Source organism: Sciurus carolinensis, chromosome 4 (genome assembly GCF_902686445.1).
Source record: "Sciurus carolinensis chromosome 4, mSciCar1.2, whole genome shotgun sequence".
NCBI lineage: Eukaryota > Metazoa > Chordata > Mammalia > Rodentia > Sciuridae > Sciurus > Sciurus carolinensis.
Genome location: NC_062216.1, coordinates 134844847 through 134861206, shown reverse-complemented (window position 1 = coordinate 134861206; position 16360 = coordinate 134844847). Strand labels below are relative to the sequence as shown.

At 38.8% G+C, this 16360-nt stretch overlaps 1 protein-coding gene and 1 long non-coding RNA gene across 3 annotated transcripts in view; one reads left to right on the top strand and one right to left on the bottom strand.

Moving 5' to 3' along the window:
• Zdhhc17 (zinc finger DHHC-type palmitoyltransferase 17) overlaps positions 1-1361 on the bottom strand; it is an 87424-nt gene extending 86063 nt beyond the window's left edge. The window contains exon 1 of the mRNA XM_047549163.1: positions 1146-1361. Coding sequence (XP_047405119.1) covers positions 1146-1238 — 93 coding nt within the window. The 5' untranslated portion in view covers positions 1239-1361. The remainder of the gene's footprint in view (positions 1-1145) is intronic.
• Positions 1025-16360, top strand: part of LOC124982474 (uncharacterized) — a 70000-nt gene continuing 54664 nt past the window's right edge. Inside the window, exons 1-3 of one of the 2 annotated variants that reach the window (XR_007108287.1) lie at positions 1025-1179; positions 12872-12946; positions 13335-13458. This is a non-coding gene — a long non-coding RNA (uncharacterized LOC124982474). Of the gene's footprint in view, positions 1180-12871; positions 12947-13334; positions 13459-16360 lie in introns of those variants that run through there. The other variant, XR_007108288.1, reaches the window with a different exon arrangement.

The following is a 16360-nucleotide window of genomic DNA, read 5'->3' as shown; positions in this document are numbered from 1 at the left end:
CTTTCCAAGAGAGAAGGAAAACACTTTTTAACAAAAATACATTATCTTATTTTATCTTCTCAGTTCCTAAGGAACTGTCCCAACAGTTTTAAATAAACCAAAATGATGAATAAGTGGGTGGCTGAGCATTAACATATGAGAAGGTGATTGTTATTTACATTTTATTTTAAAAAGAGGAGCGGGCTACAAACCCAGAAATAGAATCATTCTAATGCAAAGTAACCAGGTTAGAAGACTTCCATGTCTGTTCACCCCATAACAAAATACTGATATGTCTTCTTTCCAGAACCTCAAACTACCTGAGTTTTTCGGGAAGCCGCGGCCCTCCCTCAGCTCCAGGTCACTGTGGATCATTAAAACCCAGAATGCATCAAGAATTGCTTCCAGGCCTTAACTAGCACTAGCTCAGCTTCAAACTAAGAAGTAAACAAGTACAGAACGTGACTGATCCTGGAGCAGAGAACTCTCTACTTACACGGGAAGATACTCAGATTGTGATGGGAAACGTGTTGCACTCTTCTCCCCTAATTCCCAAAAAAAAAGAAGCGGCACTTTGACAAGCTAATGTGAGCGTGGGTCTAGTCCCAAAAGTTATGACCTCTCTTTTTCATCGCTTAAGGACAAATACTCAAATAAGGGCACCTGCCACAAGGTGCCCCGAGGTGCTACTATGGCATAAACTGGAGGGACATCACTATGCCCAAGAAACTGTCCTCCGACAGTGAGCTAAACGGAAGGAACAGCGTCATTCGGCAGCGAAGGAAAAGAACATATCCAAAACAGACGCGCTTCCTCCTCGCCCTCCTGGGCTTGGAGGAACACTCGGGGCTTAAGCCACGGTTCCAGGCCCGGGTCGCCTGTGCACCCGCAAGCAGTGCGACGGCAGAGCAGAACCATCGCCAGCCCCACCTCGGTCCTCCACACAGCCAGGGACTGCGTCCCAGAGCCCGCCCCGGTCGGGCCCGCCCCGCTATCTCCTCCCCCGTTATCCGCTCGCAGCCGCGCTCGGGCCTGGATTCGCCTCCCCACCCTCCTCAAGTTCGGCACGTCCCTCTACCCTCCACACGTCGGTCACCACCATCAGCAAGTCTGGGGAAGAAAGGTCGGGGCGGCAGGGGAGGAATGCGCTCGGCGCGGTCCCTCACCTCTGGATGGAGAAGGGGCACGCAGCCCGCCTCGGTATCGTACTCATCCGGGCCGTCCGCCATCTTGGTGTTAAATCCCTCCTCCCGCTGCATGCCGGGAGAAAGCGTTTCACCCTCGCGGGGCTCGGGCGAGGCGGAGGGCGAGCGCCAAGGCGAGCGCAAGCCCGGCCGGAGGCGACGCGGCCGCCTCCTCCTCCCTCCCCGGCCCCCGTGACGCCCCCTCTGCCCCCTCCCCGCACGGAGGGCGCGGGTCCCTGCGCGCGTGCGCGCAAGCACGACCGACCCGGGCGGGAGCGCGCTCTGCTGCACTGCGCCGGGGCCAGAGGACCGCTCAGGGCGTGGGCGCCGGGCCGGGGGGCGGATCCCCGGCCTCAGGCAGATGTGAGCCTCGGCCACCCCGGGAAGGCGGCGCGGCCGCTGATAGGTTCGCTTGGGGGAGCTAGTGGCGACCCGGGAGCAAAGACAGAGTTCCGGAGCCCCTAGAGGCCCACGCCCCGTGCCCCGCTCTCCCACCCCGGACCCCCTCCTCAGACCCGGGCGGAGCCAGCACCCGGCCGCAGGGAGAGGCTTTGGGGCGCTCGGGCTCTAGTCCAGGCGCGCAGCGTTCCTGAAGACGAAAGAAGCATCCCTTTCCTCCACAGTCAAAAAGGTCACCTCCCAACCTGTATCTCCGGGGAGCGCGGGGGTATAGAAAAACTCGGATAAAACATGGGTCTTCATCCAGGAGAAACGTTTTTAAATGATCCCAGCTTGCCCTCGTTGGCTTTCAGTTAGTACCACATAAAAAAATACGAGCTTAAAGCCCACACACCCCCATCTGCTGCATTTTAATAAAATCCAGGAATTCCGAATTGCAGTCATTTAAACTGAATTCATTGAAGCGCACGCGACCCAGATAAAATGCCTAAAGCCATTTTTAAAAGGATATTAGAACTATAAATGATATAGAAATGCGAGGGGAAGATTGCGTCCTAGAAATGGGCTGACGGCACAGTTTTAGAAAGCATTTGTCTTTGTTTTATAGCTATTAAAAATTGTACATCAAAATAGCTCCGAGGAAGATTAACAGAGATCGGGAAATTATCAACTGTGGTTCCTGATACCAGCCTGTCTACTACTTAAGTCAAACCAGCCAAAGATCACTAGAAAAAAAGCCTGCAGTTCCACAAAATTAGATTTATTTGTAAATCTGGAGAAAAGGCGCACTAGAGGAAGCAAATACGACAGGATTTAGGTTCCCGCCAAAGGAGCCTGAGGAGGGTCTGGGGAGATTGGGGATCAGTTCAGGATTGGACATTGTTTCTGAGGCGGGATGAGGAAAAGGAGGAAATAACAAGGGATTGGATGTTGTCTTGAGCTAGGGCAACTTAGTAGCTGGGCACCCACAGTGGTAAATGAAAAGAGCTCCTTGGTAAAAGGGGATATGGCTTTCATGGCTATGGGGGAAAAGAAGATTAACTTTGCAGCTGGCTTTGTACTTGTCTACCCTCCCAGCACAGCTGCTTTTTCTTTTCTCAGTTCATGCTGATTTTCGTTCTTTTAGTCCTGCCCCAAACCAGGAATCATCATGCAGAACTGGACAGAGTTAGGGTTCTGCCTTTCCAGCACCAAATTGCTTTAAGAACATGTTAATACGTTCAGAAATCATTTTTACTTCGTTCCAGTTTTCATCTTGCTCCTCCATACCCTTCCTTATGCCACGCATTTACTTGGAATAGAAGATGAGAGTAAAGAAAGGAAATTGAAAAAAATTGAGAGGTGTCATTAAGAAAGTATTGAATAAGTGAACGAGTGAAGAACCTAGGCATGAACAACAGAAAAGACTTTCACCCGCGCTGCTATACACATTTATATTTGTGACTTCTAAGAATTATATAACTTAAACAGAGAAAATACTAAAAACTGAAGTCAAAACAATTTAGCTAGGATCTATGACTGCCTTGCTCACTACTGTTAAGACAAATAGTTCTTAAATGAACAACTGAACAATAACAAAAGCAAGAGCAGGGTGGGAGGCGTGGGGGGGAAGGAAAAAAAAATAATCAAACATCATTGCCCTATGTAAACGTATGATTACACAAATGGTATGCCTTGACTCTATGTACAAATAGAGAAACAACATGTATCCCATTTGTATACAATAATAAAAAATATATATATAAAAAAAAAAAAAGCAAGAGCAGATATTCTTCAGAAACGTTGAATTGGACTGGGTTCAGTATGTACCAAAATGAACACATTAGATATAATCAGAGTTCATCTTGGTAATTATAGAGCTCTTAACAGCACAGCCCAAATTTGAGACAATATATTCACTGGAGTGTAAGCACAGCCAAAAAGTACACTGATTGGATAGGCTGACAAAAGAATTGCATAAAATTATGCAGAATAGTAGCTTAAAAAAATAAAAATTCAAAAGAGAAAACTAGACCTTGTTAGAGAAGAATTGTGAAATGGATTTAAAGACAGATTAGAGGGGATGTGGGATATTATAGAAATAAGGTTTCACGTGTAACATCAGAGGCTACTGGAACTGAAGATGGCATTATTCAGTTCTAGTCCAGTTTTATCACTTCACAAATGAGTAAACGATGGTTGAGAAATGTAGAAACCCTCTTAAAGTTACAGAACCCCTGGTTCTAGTAGTAGGATCACATCTAGAAACCTCTTGAATTTTCCCCATCAACTGCTCTTGCCACTATCACATATTTCTTCTGTTGTAATTATCCTCAGTGAATTTCTTGCTTCGTTTAATAGATTTTTAGTTGTGGTAAGAACATTTAACAAGAGACCTACTCTTTCAAATCTTTAAGTGCAAAATAAGCATTGTTAACAGTACGCACAATGTTGTTTAGATCTTTTAAACGTACCCATCTTATATAACTAAAAAACTTCAAACCCATTAAATGGAAACGGCCTATTTTCCCTCCACTCCAGACCCTGCCAACCACCATTCTAGTCTTTGTTTCTGTCAGTTTGACTATTTTAGATACCTTACATAAATGGAATCATGTAGAATTCATCCCTCTGTGAATGACTTATTTCACTTCTCATAGTGTTGCCAGGTTTATCTATGTTGTTGCATACAGCAGGATTTCCTTCTTTTTAAAGACTGAATAATATTCAACTGTATTTATACAACACAATTGCTTAATCCATTCACCCACCAATGGACATTCAGGTTGTCTCCAAATCTTAGCTATTGTGATTAATGCTGCCTCGGAGTTCTTATGAATCTCTCTGAAATTCCTGATTTCAATTCTGGGTATATACCCAGAAGTGGGATTGCTGAATACTGTGGTAGTTCAACATTTTTATTTATTTTTTTCAGGGCACTGTCATACTATTTTCCATAGTGACTGTATCATTTTGCATTCCTACCAACATTGTGCAATGTTTTCAATTTCTTCATATCCTTGCCGAAAGTTATCTTTTGTTTTTGTTTGTTTGTTTTTAATAGTACTGTCCTAACAGGTGTGATATCTCATGGTTTACATTAGAATTTCCCAATAATTAGTAGTATTGAGCATCTTTTCATATACTGTTTGTCCATTTGTCTTTAAATCCTTTACCCATTTTTAACTGGGTTATCTGGGGTTTTGTTTTTTTAGCTATTAAGTTGTAGGAGTTTGTTGCATATTTTGGATATTAATCCCTTATTGGATATATGATATGCAAATATTTTCTCCCATTGTGTGGGTTGTATTCACTTTGTTGATTGGTTCCTTTGCTCTATAAAAATGTTTTAGCTCCATGTAATCCTGCTTCTCTAATTTTGCCTTTGTAGCTTGTGCTTTTTATGTCATATTCAAGAAATCGTTGCCAAGCCCAGTGTCATGAAGCTTTTCACATATGTTTTCTTCTAGGAATTTTTACAGTTCCAGGTCTTACATTTCATTCTTTAACCCATTTAATTGATTTTTATGTATGGTGCGAGATAAGGACCCAAATTTCCCTTTTTGCATATGGATATCCACTTTCCCCAGTACCATATGTCGAAGAAAGTGGCCTTTCCACATTGTGTATTCTTAGTACCATTGTCAAAGATCAGTTGACCACGTATGTGTGGTTTATTACTGGGCTTTCTATTATAGTCCATTGAAGTCTTTATCTACTTTTATGCAAGTCCCATACTTTTTTAATTACCGTTAACACTCTAATATATTTAAAAATCAGGACATGTCATGCCTCTGACTTTGTTCTTTCTCCAAATAATATTTGGCTATTCAGTCTTATCTGATTCCATATGAATTTTAGGATTTTTTTCAACTTCTATAAAAAAAAATGCCATGGGGATTTTGGAAGGGATTGCAGAGAATCTGTAGATAATTTTCAGTACTATGAACATTATAACATTTTTAATTAAATCTATGAATCTGAATATTAATCAAATCCCTATAAACATGAGAAGTCTTTCCATTTATTTGTATATTATTTTAATTTCTCTCATCAATGAATTGTGATTTCAAATGTAAAAGTATCTTCTTTGGTTAAGTTTATTCTTATTTTGTTCTTTTTGATGCTATTGTAATGGTATTGTTTTCTTAAATTTTCTTTTTAAATAGTTCATTGTTAGTGTATAGAAAAACAATTTTTATGCGTTGATTTTGCAGACTGCACATTTACTATATTCGTTATTAGTTCTAGCATTTGGCAATTACTTATTAAACACTTGTTCTGCATGAATATTGGAAAGAATAATCACAATCTAGTCAGAAATATTTTTTAAGATGACAGATTATTTGGTCTAGCTAAATACTATTCTGTAGTCATAGTACTTTGAATTCTAATTAAGTATGTTAATGATAAAACATTCTTATAAGCCATTTCACAGATTTCTATGTCTCATTGGAATTGTGGACTCCAGAACTAAATAGAATACTGACTACTTAGAACTGGGATGAGACAGGGGTTGCTATTTTAACCAAAGAAAGCAAGTTCATATAACAGTACTCTATAATCCTATTTTAAGCAAAGTGGAGACAATTTTTTGCAATCATATTCAGTATGATTCATTGATGTAGAAGAATTCAAACTGGAGCATTAAAGGAAAATGTGGAATTTGGCATGGGTAATGGCCAGCTTCCAAGGAGGCTACCATTGATTCTTGCTTCCTGGCATTTTCCCCTTTGACACGTGAGTAGGGTTGAACTGTGTAACCAATAAGATATTGTAGGAAAAAGGGGTATGACTTTGGAGGCCAAGTAATACAACACATCTTGGCTTCTGCATTGTTCATTCTTGTATCCCTAACATAGGGAAACCAGTTGCCATACCTTAAAGACACCCACAGAGTCCTGCCGTGTGGTCCATCTGGCACAAAGCTATTGCCTGCTGCTAACAACCCTCGTTGACTTGCCAAGCATGTGAGTGCGTAATCTTAAAAGTGAATCATCCAGCTCTAGTCAAGCCTTCAGATGGTTGCAAGTCCAGCTTACACCTCAACTGCAAGCTCTTTAGAGACCCTGAGCCAAAGTCCCCTACTTAAACTTCCCCTGGATTTTTGATCCACAAGTTTTTGTAAAATATAAGTATATATTTTCCTAAGCTGCTAAATTTGCAGATAATTTGTTATACAACAATAGATAATACAGTGTATAAAGTGTGTAAGGCCTGAAACCCCCAAAATCAAGTTGTATAATTATAAGAATCCAACAGACTGGGCGTTGTGGCACACGCCTATAATCCCAGCAGCTAGGGAAACTGAGGCAGGAGGATCATGAGTTCAAGGCCAGCCTCAGCAACCTTGATGCACTAAGCAACTCAGTGAGACCTTGTCTATAAATAAAATACAAAATAGGGCTGGGGATATGGCTCAGTGGTTAAGTGTGTCCCGGGTTCAGTCCCCAGTACCAAAAAAAAAAAATCCAGCAAGATCAAAACATTCAATCTGACTTAACAGAACTGGTTATTTACCCTCTAAACTTTGCTCCTTTAGAAGGAATATACAACTTTTATTACTCATTACTTTCATTAGGGGAGGGGTAGGCGTGTGTCTTAGTTCGTTTTGTGTTGCTATAACAAAATACCCGAGGCTGGATACTTTTTATAGAAAGGAAGTTTATTTAGCTCACAGTTTTGGAGGTGGAAGAGCATGACACTGGCATCAGCCTCTGGTGAAGGCCTCATTCTCAAAGGAACTAACCCACTCCTGCAAGACCTAACACACCCCTTGAGACCAATTTTGAGACCTATAGACCAATATAGGTCCCTTCATGAGGGCAGTCCTGATCCAATCACCTCCCTTAGACCCCATTTCTTAAAGGACCACCATGTAATTCCTGTACATTGGGGGTCAAGCTTCTAGCACATGAAACTTTGGGAGACAAATCATAACTGTGTGATAGGCAGATTTCTCATTTCTGGAGAATGTTTGAAGACTAAGCTGTTCACATCCCTTAAGAGAGTGGAATTAATAACTTGGAGTCAGCTTTCAAGGGTTATCACTATCTCTTACAAAAAAGAGGAAAGAAACTGTTGAGAAAAAAATGGGGATTTGAAGCAATGTATGTATTGAAGGGATAGGGAGAGAAAATGGTCCAAGTGAATTATTAAATCTGAACTTGTCTACAAACACATCCTGCTTCCAGAAACTGTAGGTTGATTGCACTCAGGAAAGAAGAAAAGATTTCCTAGCAAGGGCAAGATTCCTCAGAGACCTTTCAACACCTCTCAACACCTTCCTCATTCTGTATGTAGGGACAGATTTCTCTTGTTATGCACCAATGTTCCATCATTTTACTACTCTTTAGGAATAACTCAAGTTGAGGCCGTGGTAGAAAGTGCCACTAGGTTTTATTCTTTGCCTTTTGACCATTATTGTGCAATGTTCCAGGGCACCAGTAAGTCTAAACAAAATCCCTGAGTACCTGCAAGTGGAGAGAGAGGAAGAGTATCTAAGAAAGGTTCCGAGTAAGCTTAAGACCCTGCCCTGCTCCTGCCAGAGACAGTATCATTGAAAGCCCTTCTGTACATTTTTTCTAGAGAGATCCATAGCTTTCATCAGATTTTAAAAAGGGCATATAATCCCTAAAAGGTTGCTCAAATCTAGGATTATTTAAAATGTGAAATACACATTTTAACACATACTGTTTCCTTTTATAAATGAAATTTTTCATACTGGGAATTTTTATAATATGTTTTAATGCATTTTAATTGATGTAAGTGATTTATGAATGATAGTCTTCATAAGAACAAGAATAACAATTTTATACATAATACTTATCATATTTCTCAAAGTAGCTATTCTAAAAAGGGGATAGGATCAAGTAGCTATACCATAATTATTTGTTAAATGAATGAATTATAAATGAAAAAGTTAAGGAACAAGGAAGACATGTATGAGTCTATATATGAACAAAATTTCATATAATTTTATTTCCCTGGCAGGAGGAAAAATAATATTCTATCCCCTTTGTTAAGAATGAGATGGTATATTTTGGTTTAAAATAAAATTAATCAGAATTCTTCCTTCCCTCCTCCATTTCAAATCCATTCTTTTTTCTGCCTCTATACTCTAGCAAAACTGCATCCAGCAGTTGGCCATTATTTGGTTTTAGCCAATGAGAGGCACTAGTAGAAGGCAGGAGGGCAGGAGGAAAAAGAAGTCAGAGTACTTCCTTCCAGTTACACCCTGCCTTGACAAGCTCATCCCTTAGTCTACAGTGCTTACCTGATAGTGCTTTTTCTAAACTTACAGCTCTCATTCAATTTCTGTAAGACTCTCTTTCCCATTCTGTGCCCTTTCAGCCTGAAAGGTATTTCTAGTTCTGGATACTTACTACCTCTCATTTGTCCCCTTAGACCATTTTGCTCTAAGTAGTACTTTCATTAACTCTTCTCCATCTGGACCAAGTGGAAGGAATTCTGTTTCCTATAGGGGCCCTGATTCGTACACATTTTGTGTGCAGGTCAAGTTCTTCATGCGCCATGCTGTTTCTTTCCATGTTGCTCAGGTTTGACAGCTCTGATAGTCATTCTGTGACAGAGCATGGGTGTTATGGTTTGGATATGAGGTGTCCCCCAAAAGCTCACATGTGAGACAATGCAGGAAGGTTCAGAGGAGAAATGATTGGGTTGTAAGAGTCTTAACCTAATCAGTGAATTAATCCCTGATGGGATTAATCTAAGTGGTAGGGTGTGACTGGATTAATTGAAGTGATAGGGTGTGACTGAAGGAGTTTGGAATTGGGGGGTGGCTTTGGGGTATATATTTTGTATCTGAAGAGTGGAGTCTCTTCTCTCTCTGCTTTCTGATGATGTGAACTGTTTCCCTCTGCTACATTCTTCTGCCATGATGTTCAGCCTTACCTTGAGCCCTGAGTAATGGAGCCGGCCTTCTATGGACTAAGACCTCTGAAACTGTGAGCCCTCAAACTTCTTTTCCTCTATAATTGTGCTGGTCAAATCATTTAGTCACAGCAGTGAAAAGCTGACTAAAACAATGGGTGACCTTTTTATGTTCTTTCCTCCATATCTGAGTCCTGTTTGGTTTCCAGTCTTAGTTTCTACTTGAGGACTAAGTATTTAATCTCCTGTTTACTTTTCTGCACCTCAGGGAAATTATGTAGAAGAGAGAAGCTTGGTCAAGGACATCATACAGGCTGCATTAGAAAACCTGAGTCCTGAGTTTTTGTCCACCCCATCTAGTGAGAATTATATCTCATTCCCATAGGGGAACATCCTCAGGCATCAAGTAGTTTTCCTGTCTCAGTGGTAGCATTAAAGTCTTTGCTTATCAGAAAGTCAACCCCAAGATTTATATTCCCCATTTCACCAGGCTTTCTTATCTTATAGTCATTTCTAGTAATGTATAGTGAGAAACTGAAAAGTATAAGGAGAATGAGGTTTACTTCTCCACAAATTTGGGAATATTGGTGTGAATCTCAGAATTTAGAATGTTTATCCACATATCTTGATATGAGTTGGGTGGATAAGATGGCAAAATTAGGAAGTAAGCCCATCCACTCTTCCCTGCTATTTCAGGTTACATCTTTGTGTACATGCCAACTTTTTATTCCTTTTTTAACTTTAGGATATATTCCCTTCATTTCTTGGTTATGAATTGATAAATTTTCTAGACATTTCTTTTTTAAAAAATGGGTAGAAAAAGTCTGTGATGTAGATGAACATCTTGGGAATCTCCCAAACATGCATTTTCCTCCACACCCAGTCAGCTTTGAATTTAAAGAATTTTGCCTAATTTTATTCCCTGAGGGTGATAATAAATTTCACTTTTGGAACATTAGCTGTTAGTGGGAATGCGCTGGGAACTTACAGATTTCCAAACATATATACACACAAATTTGCAAGAGGTTCAGCAACTCTCTGAGCATTATCCATGGACCCCAGTGAAACCAATCTCTGATTATGATAAATTATAGTTTTAGTTCTTGACTAATGTTCTTAATTTATTTAGGACTTTAGGAAGTCATCTAGTTTATACTATTATCTTTGGACAAAATAATTCTCAACAAATATGATGTCAAAGAAAAAATATTAAAAGAAAATACTGTTTCTGGCTGTATAGCTAATTAATAGTATAATTTTTATCATTTCACTTAATTTCTCAACCTCAGTTTTGTCATCTGTGAAATAAAGGATTTGGAATAGGTACTCTTCAAAATCTCTTTCATCTCCTTAATTCTAATAATAATAATACCATCTTACATAATAATTTTCTTTTAAACTGTCATAATAGAAATTCCACAATCTCTGCAATCAACTTCCGTTCTATCTATGAAGTTTTTACTATCAAAAAATTTTTCCTGCTTTCTATCCTAAATCTTTCATTTTGTAGTTCCATTTTTTTTTTCAGTCCTCTTAATATTTTCTTTATCTTTCTTTCCTAAATAATTCCCAGACTGGTTAAATCTTATTAGTAAAAACTAAGAAGAACTTCCAATAGTGAAAGTACTTCTTCCCACTTCTAAATCTACACATGGTAAATGAGCCAAGACAGTCCATTAGATATTTTGTCTGGGAAGTAAGAGCAGCCAAATTATTATAGCTACAGTATATGGTATTCCTCTATTCTAGATTATCATACCCTTCTAAACTTCACTCAGAAAGAAGGTGACATGGCCAAAGTTACTGCATTAAAAAAATAAAAGTGAAATAACTTATCTAAAGTCCTTTTTCTTGGTACCAGGGATCCAACCCAGGGGCACTTAATCACTGAACCACATTCCCAACCTTTTTTATTTTTTATTTTGAGGAAGGGCTTTGCTGAAGGCCTTACTAAGTTACTGAGGCTGGCTTTGAACTTGCAATTCCCCTGCCTCAGCCTCCCAAGTTGTTGGGATTATAGGTATGGACTACCACACTCGGCTACTAAAAGTATTTTTTCTAAGTATAGCACATATAAGTTTGCATGGTACTTATTATACAATAATGATAATAAATGACTGTGACACTGGTTTATGAATTTGCCACACTTTTTTTTTTATGTTTTTATTGCTATTTTAGAGTGTTCTACTACTTATTGAAAAAAAGGGTTACTGTGAAATTGAGGTAGCACATACCTGTAATCCCAGCCATCAGGGAAGGAGGATCACAAATTCAATGCCAGCCTCAACAACTTAGCAAGACCTTGTCTCAAAATAAAAAAGGGGTAGGGATGTAGCTCAATGATAGAATACCACTGGGTTTAATCCCCAGTACTGAAGAAAAAAGAAAAAAAAAAAAAAAAAAAGAAAGAAAGAAAGGTTACTGTGAAACAGTATGCCAAGTTACACCTCCAGCAGCCTTGAGCATCTTTCTCTCTCTCTCTCTTTTTTTTTTTTTTTTTTTTGTTTGTTTACTGCATTTCTTGACTGTGTAATTTTCTCTTGTGCATGTTTTAATCTCATGTTTTTTTCATTGTGGTCTTAGAAACAATAAACTGTATCATATAACTTAGATATGCAGTAGGCTAAAGCATTTAGGTTTGTCTAATCTATGATGTTCACACAATGACGAAAACTGCTCTACAACACATTTCTTAGTCTGAGAAATAGGTGTATATCTGTACATATGTCCTTAAAACCTTCCATGTTAACTATGCAAAATGCTCCACACCTTGCTTTTTTTCACTTTATCTTTAACTTAGATATCTTTCTAAGGCAGCATTTATAATGATGTATATATTATTCTCCTGAGTTCTTTATATTATTTAGAGTATTTTTGGCTTTCAGTAACAGAAAATTTGACTAAAAATGACGTAATAGTAAGGACCTTTATTATTTCTTGCAATAAGAAGTCTAGAGTCAGTTTAATTCAACAGTTCAGTAATATGAAGATCCAAGTATTATTATGCAGGTTAATTCAACCACTCAGTAATGTCATGAAGATTCTCTCAGATTCCTTTCTCTGCTTTGCTATTCTCAGATAAAGGGTGATAAACTTCATGTTCTCAGTGTGACTGCAGCAGCTATAGGCATTATTCATCACACGAGCAACCTCCACTGGCAGCTAAAGGACTATTCCTTCTCTTGTGCTTCTTGTTTGATTCAAGGAAAACTCGCAATGTCTCATTGGTCAGCATTTAAATACTTGCACATACTAAACCTATCTTTGACAAAGGAAATAAGACCATCCTAAAGAGCAATACACAATAGATTGCCAAACTATGCCTTATAGGCCAAATCTGACCAATGTCTGCTTTTTCATAGTCCATGAGCTGTGGGTTTTACAATCTTATGAGGTTGAAAAAATTCCTGAGTGGAGTCAGCCCTCTGTATCTACAGGTGCTGGATCTGTGGATTCACCTAACCTCAGACTGAAAAGATTTGAAAAAGAAAAATTGCTTCTATACTGAACAGGTACAGACTTGTTTTTCTTGTCATTGTTCCTTAAATAATACAGTATAATAACTATTTACATAACATTTACATAGTTTGAGGTATTATAAGTAACCTAGAGATGATTTAAAGTTTATGGACAGATATATGTGGGTAAATTGCAAATGCAATGCTATTTTATAAGGGACTTGAGCATCCATGGATTTTGGTATCTGTGAGAGTCCTGGTACTGAGGTATCATTGTAATATTTTGTGACAGAAAATTTTCATAAAATTCAAAGTTTGATGTTCACAGATAAAAATTATATGTATTCTGAATGCTTTTTTGCATTACAACAGCAGACTTGAGTTAGAAAAACATGAGACTCACAAAGCTTAAAATATTTACTATGTATTTGGTCCTTTACAGGAAAAGTAAAGCCAATTTCTGGCTTATACTTATACCCTCTGAGGACATGGAGCCTTTCCTCAACACAAGACTGTGTGGTCAGTAAGCACAAACAAAATTGGGGATCTTATTGGCAAGGATGGGGACGAGAAGATGAAATGGATTTGGACAGGTAATTCACAATGTCTGCTTATGTTGCCGCACATTTTCTCTAAGAGCTTTTATCAACTGAGAACAGATTCATCTTTAAGTGTTCGTAGGTAACAGTTATCGCACTCCCTGCCCGCAGAGAGATAAGACACAAACCTGGTTCTTTTGAGCTCTTTATTTTGCGCGCTTACTTCCTCATAGTTCTTTCTTTGTTCTCCCTTTGAGGAACTTACACTCCAATATATACAGTACTTGTAACCAATCAGCCTTTTAGCACGAGGGGAGAGCATGCACAGATATAGGCAGCAAAGGCAGGCATACAGTGGACCTGCACTGTCCATCAGGGAGCTCAGCCAATCCCTCGAACTTCCTCAATACGATGTCAGTTGTTTGTGCAAAAGTTAACTGCTCTGGCTCACTGCCAGGCGCCATCTTAGCCTTGCCACACCTAGGGCCAGGGGTCCAGCCGAAACCCCGACAGTTCCCCCTTTTCTCTTTTAAAAAGAAAAGGAAAGCTCGGGACCGTGCCTGTCTTAGGCGGAGTGGTCAACCACCGTCCTTACCCGTCATCGGATAACTGCAGAGCATGCTACAGCTCCTGTCTTAGGTCGGTACGGTGGTCACCTCCTTCCTTACCCGTCTGGCTAGCGATCCAGCATCGTGAGCCATACTTGTGGGGAACTGCCGGCCTCTAGGGCAGCCATGGCCTGATGGAAAATGATACGATCTCTAGCTTGATCTCGGCGCATGCGCATGATAAAGCGTGTGAGGAAGACAACAGCAACAACCATGAACATACAAAAGGCTCCCATACCTGCCCATTGTTTTACAAAACTGAAAGAAGAGGATAGCCAACTTAGCACTTCGGACATAGGGGCTACATTAACTCTAGTAGCATTGAGACTAACCATTTGAGATCTAAGAATAGTAGTAAGATTATCAAATGTATAAGACCAATTTGTTTGTAGCTGAGCAGACAAGATTCTAGACAAGTTTGCTACATAGCTGAAGTTATGGTAAGCTACAGGTGTAACGCACAGTCCTGTCAGATGATAAATACATCCTACGTTTAACAGTTCTTGTAAGATGTCCATTTGTTCCTGAAGCAAGTCCACTCGCTGGTTTACTAAAAGAATCCCTGCTTTTAAGTGTTGATCCACTGTCTGCTGAGTAGATAAGGCAGTAGCAGTCTGTTGAACCACCTTATTGATTGTGGCTGTAGATTGTACAGATGTAGTTAAGGCTACAGCTGCTGCAGTGGCCGCTGCTGCTGATGCAACTACGGCGGTAATGACTGCCGCGGTGATTCCAAAATCTCTCCTATTTCTGGAAAGCAATACTGGCAATTCATCATCTGTAACAGAGACTGGGACTGGTAGGAAGGTAGGAACACACATTAAGTCTGCCAGCAGGAACCTAGAAGCATTTTAACATTGAGAGATAGCACAAATCTGAAGTACAATTGAGAGAAGCAGTTGTTTTGTTACATAGTTGAACTGTTTCTCCTAAGAGACTAAAAAGAGGTAGTAAGTTAGTTTATTCCGTGGAAACACACAAACTGAGCCGTAGCTCCAGTAAAGCACCGGGTTACCCTTATTACCCACAGTTAAAAAAAAAAAAAAAAAACCCCAAACAAAGAGACAAAGAGAAAGTTTATCTTTAGGGGACCTGAAGGTCTCCTCTATTCCCCCTTTTTGTTTATAAAGAGTATTTTTGAGGGTGAGATGAGTATGTTTAATAATACCTTGTTTTTGTGGGTTATAAGGTACATCTGTGGTTAGAGTTATTATAATTTTAGTGAGGAATTGGTTCTTACCAATTTTAGTTTTTAGAGAAAAATTTAGACTTTATAATGTAGTACAATCTTTAACAGTTGTTTAACCATAATTGTATAAACCCCTATTTTTAAGACAATTGTTCTAAAGAATAAAACTTAATAGACACAAAGTTAAGAGTAAATTAGTGTTTTTAAGAAATCCTTGTCATATTACCATGTCATTTTACCATATAGATTAAACTTTGGTTTATATCAGAACATTAGTATTTTACCTTAGGAAAAACCTTAAATAGCTTTAGCTGATTTACATACATACAACCAACTTAGTTACACACCGACTTGTTGAAACTTGCCCTTTATTACACACAGACTTTTTTATCTAGAAACATTTTTTTTTTTTTACCTTTTACTAAATACATTTCCATACCCAGAACCTTTTATTTTATTTTTTTTTTATTTGTTGACCCCTTTTTGTTTACATTTTGAAACAACTCTTATGAAATTTCTGAATTTAGATAAATCACCCTATTTTAATAAGATTAAATATTTTGTTGTTTATAGTACTCTTAATTGAAACACAGTTGAAACTTTTGGGACCCTTTGTATATAGAATTCCACTTGTTAGGACATAACTCTTAGTAACCTTGTTTTTAGTTTAGTGATGACACAAAGCAAGTTTAAACCCTTTTATTTACCATCCTATGAGAACACCAATAAGGTTTAAGTATGATACCCCATGGAATTTGAGGAGTTAAGAGTACCTGATGTTATTTAACAATTAGCATTTTAACTTTGTAAATTAACCAGACGTCTCTACAAACACATTTGAGTAATCCCATACATGTTAACTCCAATTTATTTATTTTATAAAACCAAGATATCAGACAAGTGTCCTGAACAGGATCTGCTGCCTCTTTCCTGTTAAAGAAAAGTCCTAGAAGCAATTGATATTAGACATTGTTTAACATTAACATTTCATTAGTTTGACCACCTGGAGACTTGTAAGTTATTTTTAAAGATATTTTACTTTCATTAGTTTACCCAATTTAATTTTAAGAGCGCTCAGTTTTGACAAAACATGACATTAGACAGCACAACATAACACATAACACAAAATCAA